This window comes from Channa argus, chromosome 3, assembly GCF_033026475.1.
Source record: "Channa argus isolate prfri chromosome 3, Channa argus male v1.0, whole genome shotgun sequence".
Lineage (NCBI taxonomy): Eukaryota > Metazoa > Chordata > Actinopteri > Anabantiformes > Channidae > Channa > Channa argus.
In genome coordinates this window covers 3423184-3439771 of record NC_090199.1, presented here as the reverse complement: position 1 = coordinate 3439771, position 16588 = coordinate 3423184, and the positions used below count along the sequence as shown (strand labels likewise).

The 16588-nt window shown below is 42.4% G+C and overlaps 1 protein-coding gene across 1 annotated transcript; it reads right to left on the bottom strand.

Moving 5' to 3' along the window:
- Nucleotides 1–688: 688 nt before the first annotated feature.
- On the bottom strand, nucleotides 689–16445 carry zbtb45 (zinc finger and BTB domain containing 45). The gene is made up of 6 exons (XM_067499281.1): nucleotides 16076–16445; nucleotides 13719–15065; nucleotides 13242–13376; nucleotides 11030–11170; nucleotides 7236–7509; nucleotides 689–6209 (listed from the first exon to the last, which is right to left on the bottom strand). The coding sequence occupies exons 2-6, from the start codon at nucleotides 14775–14777 to the stop codon at nucleotides 5797–5799; spliced, it is 2022 nt and encodes a 673-aa protein (XP_067355382.1). The 5' UTR covers nucleotides 14778–15065; nucleotides 16076–16445; the 3' UTR covers nucleotides 689–5796.
- Between the last annotated feature and the right edge of the window lie 143 nt (nucleotides 16446–16588).

Genomic DNA, 16588 nt, shown 5'->3' with positions numbered 1-16588 from the left:
GACGATTCCCAGTCATCCAGGTGAGGCTGTCTGGATGTTGATTCAAGGCGACCGGACTAAAAATCTCCAGTCTGGTCCTGTCCCTTCTGAAGACTAACGTCTCCTCTGTGGCTCTTGATGGAGGACAGCATCACGGCCTGGGTTTGTTGGGGTGAGGCTGTGTTGTCCGTGGTCCTTCCTTATTCCAAACTAATTTCAGGTTTCTGCTATAAAGTGCTTAACAGCATCATCTTCAGTCAGACTGCAGAAGCCACTTGTTGCTTCAAACTAACAAGTTCAGAGAGAAAAAATGCACTGGAACATCTGCAACTGTGACAAGTTGAGGTCATTGAATTCAATGTCCTGTAAGAAAGAATTCATAAGCATGTGACTTGCTGCTGGAGTTACTTAATTACCAACATCAGCTAATTACACAACACTACACTGTTACTTATGTATGTGAAATAGCAAATATTTAATAAAAAGTGAAATCTACGCACAAACTAATGCACCACTGATAATTTGTTTCACAAGTCTGTGTTGCTTGACGTTTGATTCTATAAGTCAACCGAAGTACGTTCTGATGACACTTTTCTATTTCTGCTTACGTATAATGTAAAAACGTTAACACAAATATTGTATGAAATCAGGCAAAAATGTACCATGTTATAACAATAAAAATGAAAGAATAATGTGCCAACATTTTATAAAAAAAAAAGTGTTTGATACTCTGGCTTCTCTCTCTCTCTCTCACACACACACACACACACACACAGCAATTTAAAAAATGAGATCTAACACAAGCTTCTGGCCTGAAACCATAGAAGACGTTTTATTTGGAGAAAGAAGTCTTTGAAATCACTCATTTTTAAAATTCAATCAATTAGGTACGACATCTAAGTTCTCAGAAAAAAGTTAAAATCATGCCTTTAGTCTTTTTATACATAAAAGATGTGGTTTTACGATGACAAGTGGATTTTTTTTTTTTATTTTATAAAATGACCGTTTCTTCTTTGACATATTTAACTTCTGTTAAAGAAATATTAATGTAGAAAAAACAATTATCAACTTCCCTCCCAATAAAACCAACAAATAAAATAAAAAGGCATAACACAGTACGTTACAATGCGCTGACATGGCTTCAAAGCACACATATTACAGTACTGTACAAGGGTCCGCCTCAGACAAAATGCAACAAAACCACTTCCACTGCTGAGGAAAGATCAAACCTCTGAAACAGCTGAACCTGCTTATTTACAAAACCCAGACCGCAGCACGGTGATGGCAACTGGCGAATGAGGTAAATTTTTTTTCCAAAGGAAAGGAAAAAGTAAAACAAAACAAAAGCACCAAAGGTTTGGCGTTAGACTTTATAGCTTATAACCAGCAGTGAGTGGGAGGAGTTTTCTTAAAGTGTTTTTAAATCGGTTTTCGTCCACAACACTGGAGAACCAAACTATTGAGTCTGCACTGATGAGAGGCCAATTGATACACACTGCTAGGACTGCTGTGTAAATAAGCAGCTTTCCCACATTTAAATGAGACATTTAATGTCAGTATTTATTTATTAAGGTGTTAAATGTGCCTCTTTGCTGGATTCACTTCCAAAAACTTAATACGTTTTGATTAAAGTGATTATTTTTTGTTTTTTTTCCTTTTTGTCCAATTTTCTCATCACTTGCAAACAAATTTAAATGTCTCACTTGTTTAGGGAGGTCCACTTATGAAGCTCTTAAAAAGCTTATGTCATCTACTAAATATCATATAATGCTTTGACTAACAAACATTGAGGAAAACAAGCAAAAAGCAGAGACATCTTAACATCACCTTTCAGGTGTTGAAGAAAAAAAAAAAAAAAAAAAGGCAACAAAAACTATCTTAGGCCAAATACTTCAGGGGACGACAACATCTACGTCTAAGGAACATGATGTGCAAACTTAGTTGTGCATAGAGATCAAATTGTAATAAATATTAATGTGATAATTAAGATTATCACCAGTTTGACTTTGTCAGAAGTTGCAGGGGTGATTGTACATTTTCATGACTAATTTAGTTTTACTAAAATGTTAAAAAGATTTCTATAGTGCTGAGAGAAAAGCTTTTATCGTTTTTTTTTTTTAAGCAACAAACACTTCCCATTTATTATTAACCGCACCCCCCTATAGACAAACGCAACCAAACACTCAATAAAAATCCTGATAAAAGTCACTGATTTGTCAGAGTTATTCAACCAAGTTTAACTTCCTCTGAATGGCTCTTTCACTTTAAAAGGTTTTTTTTTTGTTTTTTTGTTTAATATTTTGCCTTATTACTGCATCAAAGAATCACATGAGCAACAAATAACAAACTGAGCATTATAGCGATGTACAGGAACTTTACATAGAAGTACTTTAGCAAGCTTTCGAAAAGTAAACTTATCTATCTTAGCTTTAGTTTTCACTGTTTCTTCGTTCGATGTAGCTTAAAAGATGCGAAGCATAATGCCTGTCTTTGGACCACAGAGGTAATTGTAGGTGTGTGTGTGTAAAACATGCTGAAATGTTTCCCAAACATTTGAAATGAGAAAATAGTGTCCCTCCGAGCCATCAAGGGGCTCGTCCTGGTTCGAGGTATATGATCCTGGGGCTGACCGGTAGCGCCTGTGGAAAATGTTACAAAGCTGTCTGATGGATGATGGTGAGTTTCATTCACGCTGCTGTGCACCACACCTCCCCCCCCACCCTCATCCTCCTCCTCCTCCTCCTCCCCCCCCCCACTTCTCCAACTACTTTCCTTCCTTTTTAAATCATTCATCAACAACTTTCTTTGTCGCTGTCACCCTGGCTTTCTCCTGAATAGCACCAGGCTCCATTCACATTCAATTCAGTTCATTCAGGAAGATCATTTTTTTTTCTTTTTTTAATAAATCAGACATTAGGAATTTAACAGGAGACTGAATGTGTGTTCAGAACGCATTTTTTATGGGAGAGGATTTGACCGCTGGAGCGTTGCTGCAGTCTGTTTTTACATTTCCAGGAGACGACAGACCGGGAGCCTCGGAGGAAGTTGTGAATATTAGCTGGAAGTTGCTCATTTTGACGGAACGTGGACCTTAAAGGACGACTTCACCTATTTTGAACTTGCTCCTTTCGTTTACAGTTTGGGTCGTACATGTACATAAATGCCATTAAACTTTATATAACTTTATATATAAACTATATCAAAATAGCTCTGTACTTCCAGCTGAAAAATGCCTCCACATGACATAATTTGGAGGATTATGTCATCTTGTTGCTCACACTATGAAGTCTGTAATCATGGTTAACCTACTTTTCCAGAGCTTCCCCAGATGACATCATCTGAACTAAAGATCCACAAATTCCTGGAAAAACTTCCAGCCGACGGTTTCAAATGAATCATCTCGTCTCTGATCTTTATCTGCAGCAAGGCACCTCTCAAAATCCTGCTCCGTTCGTCAGCTGCAGGTTATTTATGTCAATGTCTCTGATGTCCTTCCTTTCACAAAGTTAAGTAAAACAGCTTTAAGGTATGATAACTCAAGAAAGTGTATCTCTGCCTAATTGTTATTAAATATTACTGACCTTATGTGATTCAGCAACAAGGCTGATATTTTATTCTCTAACTTCCTGTCTGCACTGGACACTTGTTAAGTGTGATGTAATGTCTCACTTCCGGGTCCAACTTTTTGATTCTGCCATGGATATTTACTGAGAGCTCTGCGTAACACAACCCTGACCCGCATGACATCCCATCTTTTTTTCAGTGAAGCATCTTTGAGGGTGAATAAAGCAAAAAACTCAGGCTCAGTGACTTTGTCCGAAACCACCTCCTAAATCAGATTTAGTTGCATCTAAGCAACTGTAGCAATTTCAATTTCTCATCAAGGGAAGCAGTAAAACAACACTTAGAGATCTGCTGATGCCGACACCAGTATCAGGCGGCTTTGTTTACTTGTATTCGTACTTGTACTCACCAATACTGCACTAAAAACCACACCCACCTCCGCAAGGAGATGGAGGTGGACAAAAGTCTGCGGTCTGTGAATCAGTCAATTCAGCTTTGCTGTACTAAGTCATAGTCATACTTTGTGTTTTTTAAAGAATATTTAAAATACATTTAATATTTGTGACTGTCTGGCTACAACAAGGGTTATATAAACCCTTTGTAGACTTGACTTTTAGTAATCGGTATCGGCAAGTACACAAATCTAACTACTTAATTTTGGGTAAAGTCGTACTGGACATAGCCAACAACATAAAACAGAACTTCATTCTGTTCAGAACCCATGACCTAAAAAAGTGTGTACATTTGCTTTCTAAGTGGTTTTAAGTAATCAGATTTATGGACATTTACTTATGTTTGTGTTGACAGACAGACAAACGTTGATGGCATGTGGGGAAAAAGGGGAGTGTATTCGTATGTAGTAGCGGTGGAGGGAGGGTGTAGTACTGCAAGGCTTGTAATGACTTTATTGAGTACTGGTGTTCTGCACTTCGCGTTTGGATTCGTGAAAATTTATTTAATCACTTATTGTTTATTGTGTGTAGCAACCTGAAGACTGCAGATTAAAATGAGCTATAAGAGAAGTGAGATTCATGTTCTTGTACATGGTCCATGATAAATACATGTAATATTATTCAAACTAAAGAGAACGAGCTTTGAATGAATGTTGGACGTCACAGGGACAATACATCAGCACTTAACAAGTGAACTGACACCTGCTGCTTGTGACTGAACATAATCTGATGGATTATGTGTGAAGGACTTGCACAGCTGTTACGTTTTACATGTTTCTTTATTCTGAAATTAATGGGTTATGAAATAATGCGACGTTGGTGCTGAATAAGAGATCTTTGTCCGAATCTAGCGATTATGAGGATTCGGGGCTTGTCTGGATGTGTCTTTAAGCATTTTTGGACAACAAATGAAGTATGGCGCTGACAAATAAGCAAATCCAGCTTGTCCAGCAGACAAATCACCCTTAAGTAGAGGTTTTACTCTCTGCATGTTAAAGATCCTAGTAACTGAGAAAATGACTAAAGTTATGATTTACTCATCCAATTTGCTCTTGATCAAGATTTTGGGATAAACAAACTGCTCCAACACAAACAGTCAGTGATGGGGTTGTAACCCCCCTCAGATATGTTCATGTTTAAGTTGTGCACTTATGAACTGCAGCTTTCTACTTGAATTAAATGAACTGAAGGTGAATCAAACCTTGCAATGCCCACGTCCCACCAACCCATTCTTCCCCTAATTCCCATAACTTGCATCTCGATATCCCACCCCTACCTGGAAAGTCTACAACCCCACCCACCCAACCACCCACTCCCAAACCCGCTCTGTTTTCCTAACCTCTTTGGTGACTCTCTGTGTAAAACAGGGTTCCTACACATTCTCTGTTGCTGAATTAAAAACCTGCAGCATTGTACTAGTTAGCTGCATTAAAAATGTGTGTGGTTGTTAGCAATGTTGCTCTATAGCTCATGTCACAGCAACCAATGTCACAACACAGTAGGGCTAAAACTATTTAAGATCATTTTTGGAAAACTACCTTTTTTTTTTTTTTTAAAAACATTTCCATAATTATTGTGCAATTCCAAAACACCTTATAAATTTCCACAATTTTCAAAGTTTAAAAGGCTTCCAGCCCTGTGTAGGAACCCTGATTGAACGAGGCCTTAAGATAAAACAGTGGGAGCCTGTAAGTGCTGTTCCCACCAAAACAAAAGATCAACAAGGCTGTTAGGACCAACTAAGTGTCGGTTCAAGGAATGGGCTTACTAACCTCCCCCTTGTCCCCCCTTCTCCCTCTCTCTAGGTGGAGGAAGCTCCATGGCTGGGCATGTTGGCCATGCTGCCAACCATGCCAGCCGTGCCAGCCATACCTGAGGGCCCTCCTAGAGCCGGAGGACTGTGCTTGGTAGGTGAGGTCATGTCGGCTCCACGCCCCTGGCCTTGGCCCTGGGGGGCGTGGTGGGCGTGCTGCAGGGCGTGGCGCTCCAGCAAGGTGCGGTGGGTGAAGGCCCGGTGGCACACGTTGCACTGGAAGGTGCGTTCGGCACGGTGGGTGCGCATGTGCACGTTGAGCGAGCTTTTCTGGGTGAAGCGCTTGCCGCACATGGAGCACTGGAAGGCCCTGACACCCGTGTGCACCACCATGTGTTTGAGGAGGTAGTCACGCAGGGAGAAGGAGCGCCAGCAGATGGAGCACTGATGAGGTTTCTGACCTGCAACGATTTTAAAGACAATATTAATATAAATATACAGCTAATACTGTAACTACATACTCATATGAAGTCTTTCAATTTTTTTCAATGTTTCTAAAACAAGATCTTTACAACAATACTGTAATAAAGAAGTAAATATTTTTTTATTTTTTTCCCCTAAATGTTAGACGAATCTTCTCTTATGTAAAAGCATAAAGTAGAATGTTAAAAAGCTTATACATAATGTATCCATGTGCAATAGCATGTACAGTACATCTACTTTAATGAAAATTTCTCATTAATATTTCTGTTTTATGCTGCATCAACCACTCCTAATGCAGAAGAGTCTGTTCCCTTAAAAGCAGAAATGCAAAGCATGGAAATGGCATTTGGTTCATTTGAGGACTTTTATGGTTTTATAAAACAGTGGCAAAACTACCTACTTCTTACTGCAAAATAAATAAATAAATAAAATACAATGAAAATATTAGAAGCTGTTTTGACACATTTATTGGTGATTGTGTAGATGTGAATGAATGACACTGAGTGAATGAGTCTGAGAGCTGGTGGTTTAATCCTTAAAGCTTCATATATTCTGTGTTTACTTTTTTTCTTTTAGCTCTATTTTTGGTCTCCACCAATTTTATGGGGGAAAAAAAAATCTGGCTTGTTAACTAGATCTAAATTTATTTAGCAGCCAGACCCCAACTGTGTCTGTCTGTCATTTACTGCAGGGCAGGTAGTGTACAGTGGGTTATTACAGAGCTTGTTTGCTGAAAACAGCTGCACACGGGGTTTGTTAAAAATAAATCCGATTGTAAACAGTGATTTAATGCGGCATAAAACCAAACCTTTCTCATAAAAAGGGAGAAAGCTGCAGAGTTGGTGGTAATTCTGACTGCAATAACTGCCACTGCAAACAACCTCTTCCATCTCACATTACCCTGGTGTTGTTTGATTTATTGTTAAAATAAATTAAAGGGCTACTGAGTAAACAAATAATTGGAAAAAGAAAATAAAAGGGTGCATGGATGAGGTATGTCTTACCAGAGTGGATGAACATGTGCTTGCTGTAGTTCTTCCTGGAACGTAAAGATTTGCCACAGTGCGTGCAGTCGAACGAGGTCTCAGATCCCTGGGAGGAAGGGGAGGGGCCGGCGGAGCAGGAGGAGGCGGAGGGCGGTGGGACTGGGGTCATCGGTGCAGGGGGCGGAGGCTGCTGGCTGGGCCCTGTCCCCGCCATGCTGTCAATCCCACCCATTGGACCGCCCACATAGAAGGGAGCTGGCTGCGACTGGCTCACTGGGTACTGGAACAGAAGCTGAGGAGGAAACACGGAGTAAAGGTCATCAATTAACATATACTGTCGGAATAAAAAAACTAAACTCAGACGATGACTTTTTCTCTCTTCTTAATTCTCCTTTCTTAGTTTTTCCTTTTACTCCCAAATTGGCTAACTGATTAATTGGCAATGACACAAACTTCCTGAACTTCAGCTCATGAAAAACCACCTCATCAAGCAAGTGCAACAATTAATGTCTGACCCCACTCACATCCTGCACAGTGAGATCCAGCTTCTTTTCTCCATCAGGACTCTTGATACTTTCTGTGCAATATTTAATAGCGTGCTGTGTTTGGTGTAACCACCATGTGCTTACTTAAGTTATTGCAGTGTTATTTTATTGAGGTGCTGCATTGCAGAGCCTAAAACAAATAAAGTGCATCTTATCTGTGGTTGGCGGCATGATGGTGCAGTGTGGTCGCCTCACAGCAAGAAGGTTCTGGATGTGAAGCTATTGGCCAGCTGGGGCCTGTTTGTGTGGAGGTTGGATGCTTTCCCTGTGTCAGTGAGAGTCTGCTCCGGTTTCCCGGCTTCTCTAAAACCCACCATTGGTGTAAATTTTTTTTGGTTTTCTGTGTCTCTGTCACCACTAAATTCACTAATCATCAAATTTAATACATGTCATCATGTTTCAGGACATACCAGCAGCACGATATTAAAAACAGTATTCATAACCATTTTGTTAAAGCTGAAATGATACCTAAAAAGGCAGAACCATGCTGAAATGTTTGTGCATTTGGTTTTTGTAATCCCCTCAAATTCCTGATACTGTATGCAGGCAAGTAATGAGCCTAAAGAAGCTACTATGAGAAATACATTATTTACAGGCTGTATTTTTCTACCACTGTTTATCTATGCATCCGTGCAGTGTGCTGGAATTTTTCATATTGTGTTTGTGCAGTTCTTTCCTGCTCTGGCTCAGCACTCTGATACACGGGTGAGCAACTGTGCACAGAATTATTGTTGCTTTATCTTCTATTTTTGTACTTTAATGAATTCTTTCATCACTCTGCAGTTTTGTTTTCACTTATTTTTATTAGGTTAAAAGATCTCTTATTTGTCATGTGTCTTATCCTCTCTCTCTCTCTCTCTCTCCTGGTTAAAATAATTTTTTTTTTGCAAAGCTCTAGTTTGCATGTATGTCTATAGACAGTACACCCAAACTTTACTGAATGTTATTGTATTCTATGAAAAAATGAAAAGATTCAATGAAGTTAGAAGCATAAATTTAAATGGCTTTATAATGCTAATAAAAATCCATCCACAAAGTTGCTGGACTCGCACCCACAGACAATGTCTCATCCTAACCCACACACAGAAACACAGCCATCGTGTTTGGACCACCAAAACATTAGAACCACCCCTTCCTCTAATGCGCTCCAGTGCAACTCCACGACCCACTTCCACCTTAGTAATAAACACATAGTAGAATTAGAACCTGACTGACAGTTTCATCCTAAAAACTGAGATAAATAACATAATAATAACCTTGGAAAAGTAGAATTCATGGCAGAGCTGCTGTATTGGATTGAATAAGATTACACAGGTGGTCATAATAATACGCCGGACCCCTGTACGTTTGCGTCTCCACATGGTCACGTGTCTGCATCACAACACTTCAAACGCAAATGTAGGTTCTCTTTTGCATTTTCATTTTCAAAGCAAACACTCCTGTCAAACTGTGTAAAGCAGCGTGTGAAGAGAAAAGGTCTGTATTTGCTTTTCTGCATTTCTCTTGGTTTCATTGTTAGAAGTATTCCTGTCTAGTGCTGCACTGCGCTGAATTCTACCTTCCTGCCAATCACCTCTCCATCGCAAAAACTACAAGAAATCCTTGCTTTGTAATTACCACATTGTGTTTCTTCAGGGTCCTGCTTAAAGCATAAAAAGAAAAAGTTTGGATGAAATCGACAACGGCACTAACGATTGTTTTCATCCTCAATTAAAACATTTTGACAAAATAATGTCATAACTGTAAAAATATCTATAGTTTTTTTTACGATGTCATCTCTCATATTTTTCTCCTTTTGTATAAAACCCAAACCCTATTAATTTATAATAATATAACAGACAAAAAAGCAGCTGAATCTTACGTCAGAGAACAGGACCCGGATTTTATTGCTTTCAATATTTGTTTGGTTACAGCTGATCATGTTCTATATTTTTACCATTTTCAACAATCCCATGCAGAGAAGAGAGTTAATAGGTGTCACCCTCCATTCCAGTTCGGCCCATACGTAGACAGAGGCAAATTATTCTTGGCTTTAGAGTCTTTATGGGAACACGCCAAATTAATTGAATTAATTCAAATATTTCTTGATGAACAATGATAAAAGGCTCTAATTGAAAAATTGAGATTTGTGCTTTCTCTGCTGTCACTAAAATGGCAGCAGCAGCAGCAGCAGTTCTCTGGAGCTTTGACATTCATATAAGCTGTAGCTGTTTCCTTGGAGATGCCTGCACATGTGAACTTTGCCAGTCAACAAGCTGGAGTAATGCAGCAGGTACAAAGAAAGCCAGTGATGTTACCTCAGTCATATGGTAATGGAAGATATCCCTCCTCCTCTCCCTCTCACTCGTGTTTGTGTGTGGGCTTCACATAAAGAAAGTAACGCCGTGTGATGCTGGCCACCTGTCAGCAACAGCTATGCTGCTCTGTGTGTGTTTGTGTGCGTGTTGGATGCGTTCAGGGACAGTACAGAGTGTAGGTCACAAATGCTTTGGAAGCATTCACAGCCCAACACACAGACTTTTTTTTTTATATTGTTACACGTTTTGTTATTCTCTACAATGCTTACAATTTGTGAAATGAATAAACTCTTTATTGGTATCATTTATTGGCATTGCTTGTGTGGCTCATTTTTAGGATCGTGCTTTGTTTAAATTATGTAGACACACGAAAATACAATGTATCAAAATTGCCCAGAAAACTGAAAAAAGCCCTTATAAAAATACAGGCAAAAAAAGATCAATTTTTGACGTATTTGAAGACATCTTATAATAAACTTCTTTAATATATTTTTTCTACAAAAACCATTTAATTAGCTGGACAAAAAAAATCATAAAAATATCTAAACATTTTCCCTCATTAATTTAAGATTAACCTTTAATCATCCTACTTTGGGGAAAACCATAAAGAGACATGCAAATATATGCAATTTTGACGTTGATCTACAGGACAGGTCCGTTCAGGGTATGTGACCATGATTCAAACTATGATTCGCTGAAAGTGTCAAACGCTGAACGAACCTGAATGAGTTCCAGTTTCAAACTCAAAATCCAAGTCAGCAACAACAAATGAAACATGTTTGGTTCAGTCATATTTCAATCCAGATACTTAAAGTTCAAGCACAAACCGTATGCAACACAAGCATTTTCAACAAGCAATAGCTGAACCAAATGCTTCATCAAAGCTCTGAAAATCTACCCCCAGGCTGTAGCAACACGTAAGACTGCAGGACAGATTAAATACACTCCCAGTGTATGATAGTGCACTGACCTGATTGTTGATGGACTGAGTAGTTGGAGGTGGAGTCAGAGGCTTGTTGACCCTTGCTCTAGGGTTGAAAGCCATGGGCTGAGGAGGCTCACTCTGGGGCCAAAAGCTCTCAGAAAACACCCCCTGCTCATCATAGAAATCCTGCGAGATGTGAGCAAACATATGCAAACTTAACCTTCCGTACATACGCACATCTCCCATGAAAAATCTGAATGCACACATTTTCAGTTCAAGCAATAACCGATCTGCAACCTTCAAATGTATTAAGCAAAACCTTCCTGTGTTACGTATCCAGTTCATGTCTCCTGAAGCGGAATTCTTACCTGCTCCATAGGTGTAAATCCTGTCCTCTCTCTGTCTGTGCTCTGACTCGTTTCTGGAAACATAAGCTATGGGCTGGCCTCACCAAATGAGCACATATGTAAAGAAAATAAGCCCCAACGACAAGGTTTTGTGTTTTCTAAAATGTTTCCTTTTACATACCACATCCCCCATTATTTGCATGTACAAGTCCGCCACCCCCCCCACCCCCCCCGCTGTACACACGGAAAGGTTCAAACCTTGGAAAAACTGTGACACGGTTCCACCAGTCAAGCTACATTATTGTCAAAACAGCGTGAGCTGTCATAAGTACAGTTTGACATATGGCTGGAGAAATATGAAGAAATACTGGCATGGGTGGAGCTCGTTCAACAAAGACCCAACCTAAGTGGAGTTTGTTAAAGGCAAACTGGCCGGCAATAAAAGATAAAAGCAGAAATTTGTCATGCTCTCATATGTAATCTGATATTCCATATTATAATGCATTATATTGTATGTTTTCTGGAAATTTGTTTGAAAATTCAGGGACAAACAGAAACCGCTGTTTGCTGACTGAATTGTATTGCTGGGAAATCCAACCACAACATCATAAAGACATAATTCTGTAACGCCAATGTTGCAATAAAGCAGCTGAATTTGCCACACTGACCAAACCAATCTCACTCATCCTATATCATTTTCACCAGGTGTTACCTGTGCCCTCTATCCAGATCAGTCTTACGATCGCACCTGTGCACCGAAGTACCGGACCTGGTATAACAAGTATAACAATCTTAGCATCTCAGTTGTGCATGCATTGCTGTCAGAGGTCTGTTTCAGCTCATTAGTAGCATGCAGGGCGCCGTTTTCAACGTGACGTCATTGGTCTTTGCCTTATTGAAAACTCACGGCTCACTAGAGCCCTGCAGCTTTCAGACCTGCAAACAAACTTGGCATATCCTCAAGCGGCTGCTCCAACGCACACGGGTCCCGTCTTAGACAGAGAAAGCCAAAGGCGCCCGTGAGCTGTTTTTACGGCGGCTGAAGTTAGTTACACAAAAAGAAGGCAATCAGAGCCAGTGGAAAGGATTATGTAACACGTACAATAAGTTAGCAGAACAAAAAGATAAGTAAATACAATTTTCTGAACTATTCGACGCCATTTTTAATGTCTGGCAGTGGCGGACACGTCAAACAACTGCCCATTTGGAGCAGAGCACAGCACCTGCCCAAAACTACAGGTTCACTAGAGCTCAGCCTAATCCGACTACTATGAATGAGTGAACTCACACACACCACTGTAAGTCACTGACCCTCATTAAACCCGTTACATTGAGAATCAGCGGTGCTGCTGTACGGGCTCTGCTCATTTTTCCTTACGGAGCATGTAGATATTTGAGCCCCACTGTACAGTTGTCGAGTGTTTGGCAGATCGTACATGCATATAAATATGCTGCATTCAGTCTTAGTTTTGTCTTAAGCCACGAGGTTTTGGAAGTTTTAATGGCCATCTCTCCATAAAAGACCAAGACAAGCACGCTTTAAGAAGTTGTGGACAAAAAAAACCTGAAAATGTAGGAATCATAACTTAACCTATCATTTCCAATCATTAACTTACTCTGCAGCACTTTCCAAAAAAAACTGACTGGCAAAGCTGTATCCTGTGTGGCAGATGTTCCTCGTGGAGTCTGCAGTGTGCAGCAGGCTGCGGCATAAATCCACTCCACCGTGTTTTTTCTCTACTTACTTTAGGACTTGTGACAGAATCAGTCAGCATACATTAACTACAGTAGGATGACTGCAAAAGTTTAACTCTTGAGAAAATTGTAAAATCATTCACCTAAATTCCTTTCGTCAGTTGGTGTTTCGCGTTGGCTCTGATAGCTGCAGCTCACCTCTGAGTTAAACCTACCTGTCCAAAGCCTGCCATGGGTTCCTGGGAGCCCTCCTGCTCTCCATCTCGTCTTCCATCCTCCAAGGCATAGACGGTCCCATCTGTGTCCTGAACCCCTTCATCTTTCACCACCACCCCCTCTCCTCCAAGCACCTACAGAGGCAGCAAAGAAATGACCTTTACAATAGTGCTAGGAGCTTAAAAGCAGCACAGAGTCTACAAGAACAACAGCGCATTGATCCAGCTACAGTCCTTTCTAGCAGGTACTAATAAGTTTAATCACCTACAGTAAATATGCAGAAGTCCATAGGCAATTACTGCTGAAGTTAAGACAAGAGCTTCTCTTCAATTGTGCAAAGTGCAGAAACATCTCAGCGATATACGCCAATGCAGTGTGAGAAGAGGGAAAAGCAGAAAAAGAAAGAAAAGAAAACCGTTGCAGCTCTGCATGCCTGAAAACTGTAACCATGGCAACCATTCCCCTTATCCCCCTACCTGGAGTCTTAGCGGCTGCCTCTGCTTGCGGCTGTGGCTCGCCCCCCTGTCTCTGTCTCCGTCTCTTCCCCGCTCTCTCCCGTCCAAGTCCTCCTCTTCGCTGTATCTGTCCATCCCCACGAGGTCATCAGAGAGGTCAGTTGTGTTGCCGCGGAGGCTGTCCCTGCCGATGCTGTCCACACTGCCCACACCGGAGCTGCAGCCCGCTGAGAGGTTCCCTGTGCTACTGGTGCTGGCTCCGTTGGCAGTCTGTGCCAACAGGTCTCGGAGCTTGTACCTGACGTCCTGAGTGCAGCTGGAGCTCTGCTTCATGAGGATTGTGCTGGCCCCGGAGGCCATGCCGTCACCGCCACACATGGGGCCGGGACCCATGTCGCCTAGTGCCATCAAACTTACTGTGTTAGCTTGCTCCATCGGGCCTGGGCCGCTCTCACTGACACTGACCCCCATGCCCCCACCCATATTACTGGCCCCACATTCAGCCATGAAGTTAGAGAAGTTTCCATAACTCCCACCGCCGCCTGCACCAGAAACAGAACAGCTTCCACTGCCGCCACTCTCTCTCCCTTTGCCCCCACCACGCTCTTCTTGTTTGGGGAGAACTCCTTCGAGCATCCCCCCTCCTGCCGCCGCCGCCGCTGCGGCTGCGGCAGCTGCGCTTGCTGCCCCTGCGGCCGCCTTCCGCTGAGAGATTATCTGGGTGCACTCGTCAATGACCGTCTTGATCTGCAGGATGCTGGCGGCAGTGAGGATGCACAGGGCCTGCGACTGCAGCACCACCAGCGAGCCACTGTACATGAAATCCACAAGCTGCTTCACGGTTTCAGCGGGCACCAACGGTGGCACAGAGATCTCAGAGTGACCCAGCAGAAGCTTGTCCTGAAAGAAGGGGCTGCCAGCTGCCAGGACGCAGGCGTGGGCGCGTAGTGAGGCGTCGTGTATTCGCACCGTCACATCGCAGAAGAGGCCCTCGCGCCGCTGCGTGCGCAGAGCTTCCAGCACCGACTGGCTGGAGTTGTGGAGGTGGATGTAGTGCACGGTCTCTGTGCCGGACACCATGGCAGGAGGGGGCGAGTCGCTGGGGACAGGGTGGGAGTGAGGGTGGGGTAGGGGAGGTAGGTGTCTGGGGTTTTGCGTCAGCTTGAGGGATAAGGAGGACAGGGAGGGAAACGGGTACAGTGCATGGGCCACGGTGGGGGGGTCCCTTCAAACAGTCATGAGTCCAATGAAAGCTTTCAAACTGCTGCGTTTCGAGCGTGCGAGGAGCTGCCTTTGTTGTCCTGAGAGGAAGGAACGTCAGGAGGTTGTTTCGTTTCGTTTCCACCAGCTTCACTGTCCGTTAAAAACCTGTTTGAACATGTATATATCTCTGTGTGTGTATGTATGTTTGCATTAGAACTGAAATTATTTGCGTCATGGCAAATCCATCAGCCAATCTATACAAATAAGTGTGATCATTAACGCTTCCTGGTTCTCAGTTAGATATGCTGGGTTTCTTTGTTTTGAATGGCAGTAAACTGAAAATCTTGTTGAGCGAAAGTAAACATAAAATGTCACCTTGGAGCTTTTTCACCATCTGAGCAATTCGCAGGCTGCAGAAATAACCAATGAACTTTGGTGTATCAAGCTATTTGACTTATTATTAAGCCCGATCATACAGCGGTTGTTGGAGGTGACGGATGTGAAAACTAAACAGCTGTTAATTACTAATCGGTCAAGGCGCGTGCATCGACTGGAACACCTGTTTTGGACAAATGACAGCACGTGCAGTGCGCGAGTCCACTCCTCGGGTCAGTCGATTTGTCTTTTTCTGCACAGTGGGTGGCCGGTAACACGACACAAAAGATATTTCCACTGTTAGTTGCGTTACACACACGCACGAAGAGCACGTTGGTCGAAACGGGAGCATGAAACCACGTCGTTAACTGAAAGAGTAACTGTCAGTTGGGGTAAACAGGTTTCTGACCAGACAGGTTAAACGGTGCCCAGCTAACGCTAGCTAGCGTTAGCTGTTGACATTAGCCGCTCAACTCCTGCACGGAAATGTGCACGAAATGCGGAGATTTAAACATGCAAGCTGATCTTCCCCGTCAATTAACCCACAAACATGAATTCCCGAATGTCGAAACGCGGCTGGCAACGTGTCCAGCGTTACATAAAAGCAGCTATCGCTGCTCGCCCCCACGCTCCGGCGCAGTGCTAACCTAGCTAGTTAAACTAGCTAGCGCAAATTGCCAAAAACAACTAGTAAAGTTAGCATGGCAGCTAACGGGCTAGCGCCCCTTTTTGTACCGAGAGTGGCCCTCAACTAGTTCACGGTGGGTGTCGGTGCACGCGTTCCGTTCGTGACTACATACCTGCGACGTGCAGTGACAGTTCGGCGCTTGTTCGTTTCGGGCAGATGGATGCAGCAGGAAGCCCTCAGTGTAACGCACCCAACCTGGTGAGAGCTGGAAACACACACACACACTCACACTCAGACGTCCACTTAGAGGCAAATCGAGAGAAAGGGATGTGGAGTTTCTCCTGCTTAACACCAGCTAATCAATCCACAGCGGGTAAAGTGCAGCAGCCTGCTTCTCTCACACGCAAGCTCACACCCTTTACCGAAAGTAGATGAAATACCTGCACACCAAGCCACACAGCAGCTGCAGCAGTGCAACCAGGATGCACAGAAATGCATGCAAACACACCTGTAACCGCCCGCACACACTGGAGGAAACTAACATATAGGCTGCTGTTTAAAATCTATTACATTCGATTAGGATTTGTCTGTTTTCCATAAGGAAGTTCCCCAATGGGGCCATAAGTAAGTAGGAAGTGAATGTAGTATGTTACCTATATTGCGCTGGACACAATAATGGCAACTG

Coding starts and splice junctions, on each gene's coding strand:
- zbtb45 (XM_067499281.1), bottom strand. CDS start 14,777: ATGGTGTCCGGCACAGAGACCGTGCACTACATCCACCTCCACAACTCC. Junction 11,171..13,241: donor CCATGGCAGGCTTTGGACAG/GTAGGTTTAACT, acceptor CACATCTCGCAG/GATTTCTATGATGAGCAGGG. Junction 6,210..7,235: donor GCACATGTTCATCCACTCTG/GTAAGACATACC, acceptor AAATCGTTGCAG/GTCAGAAACCTCATCAGTGC.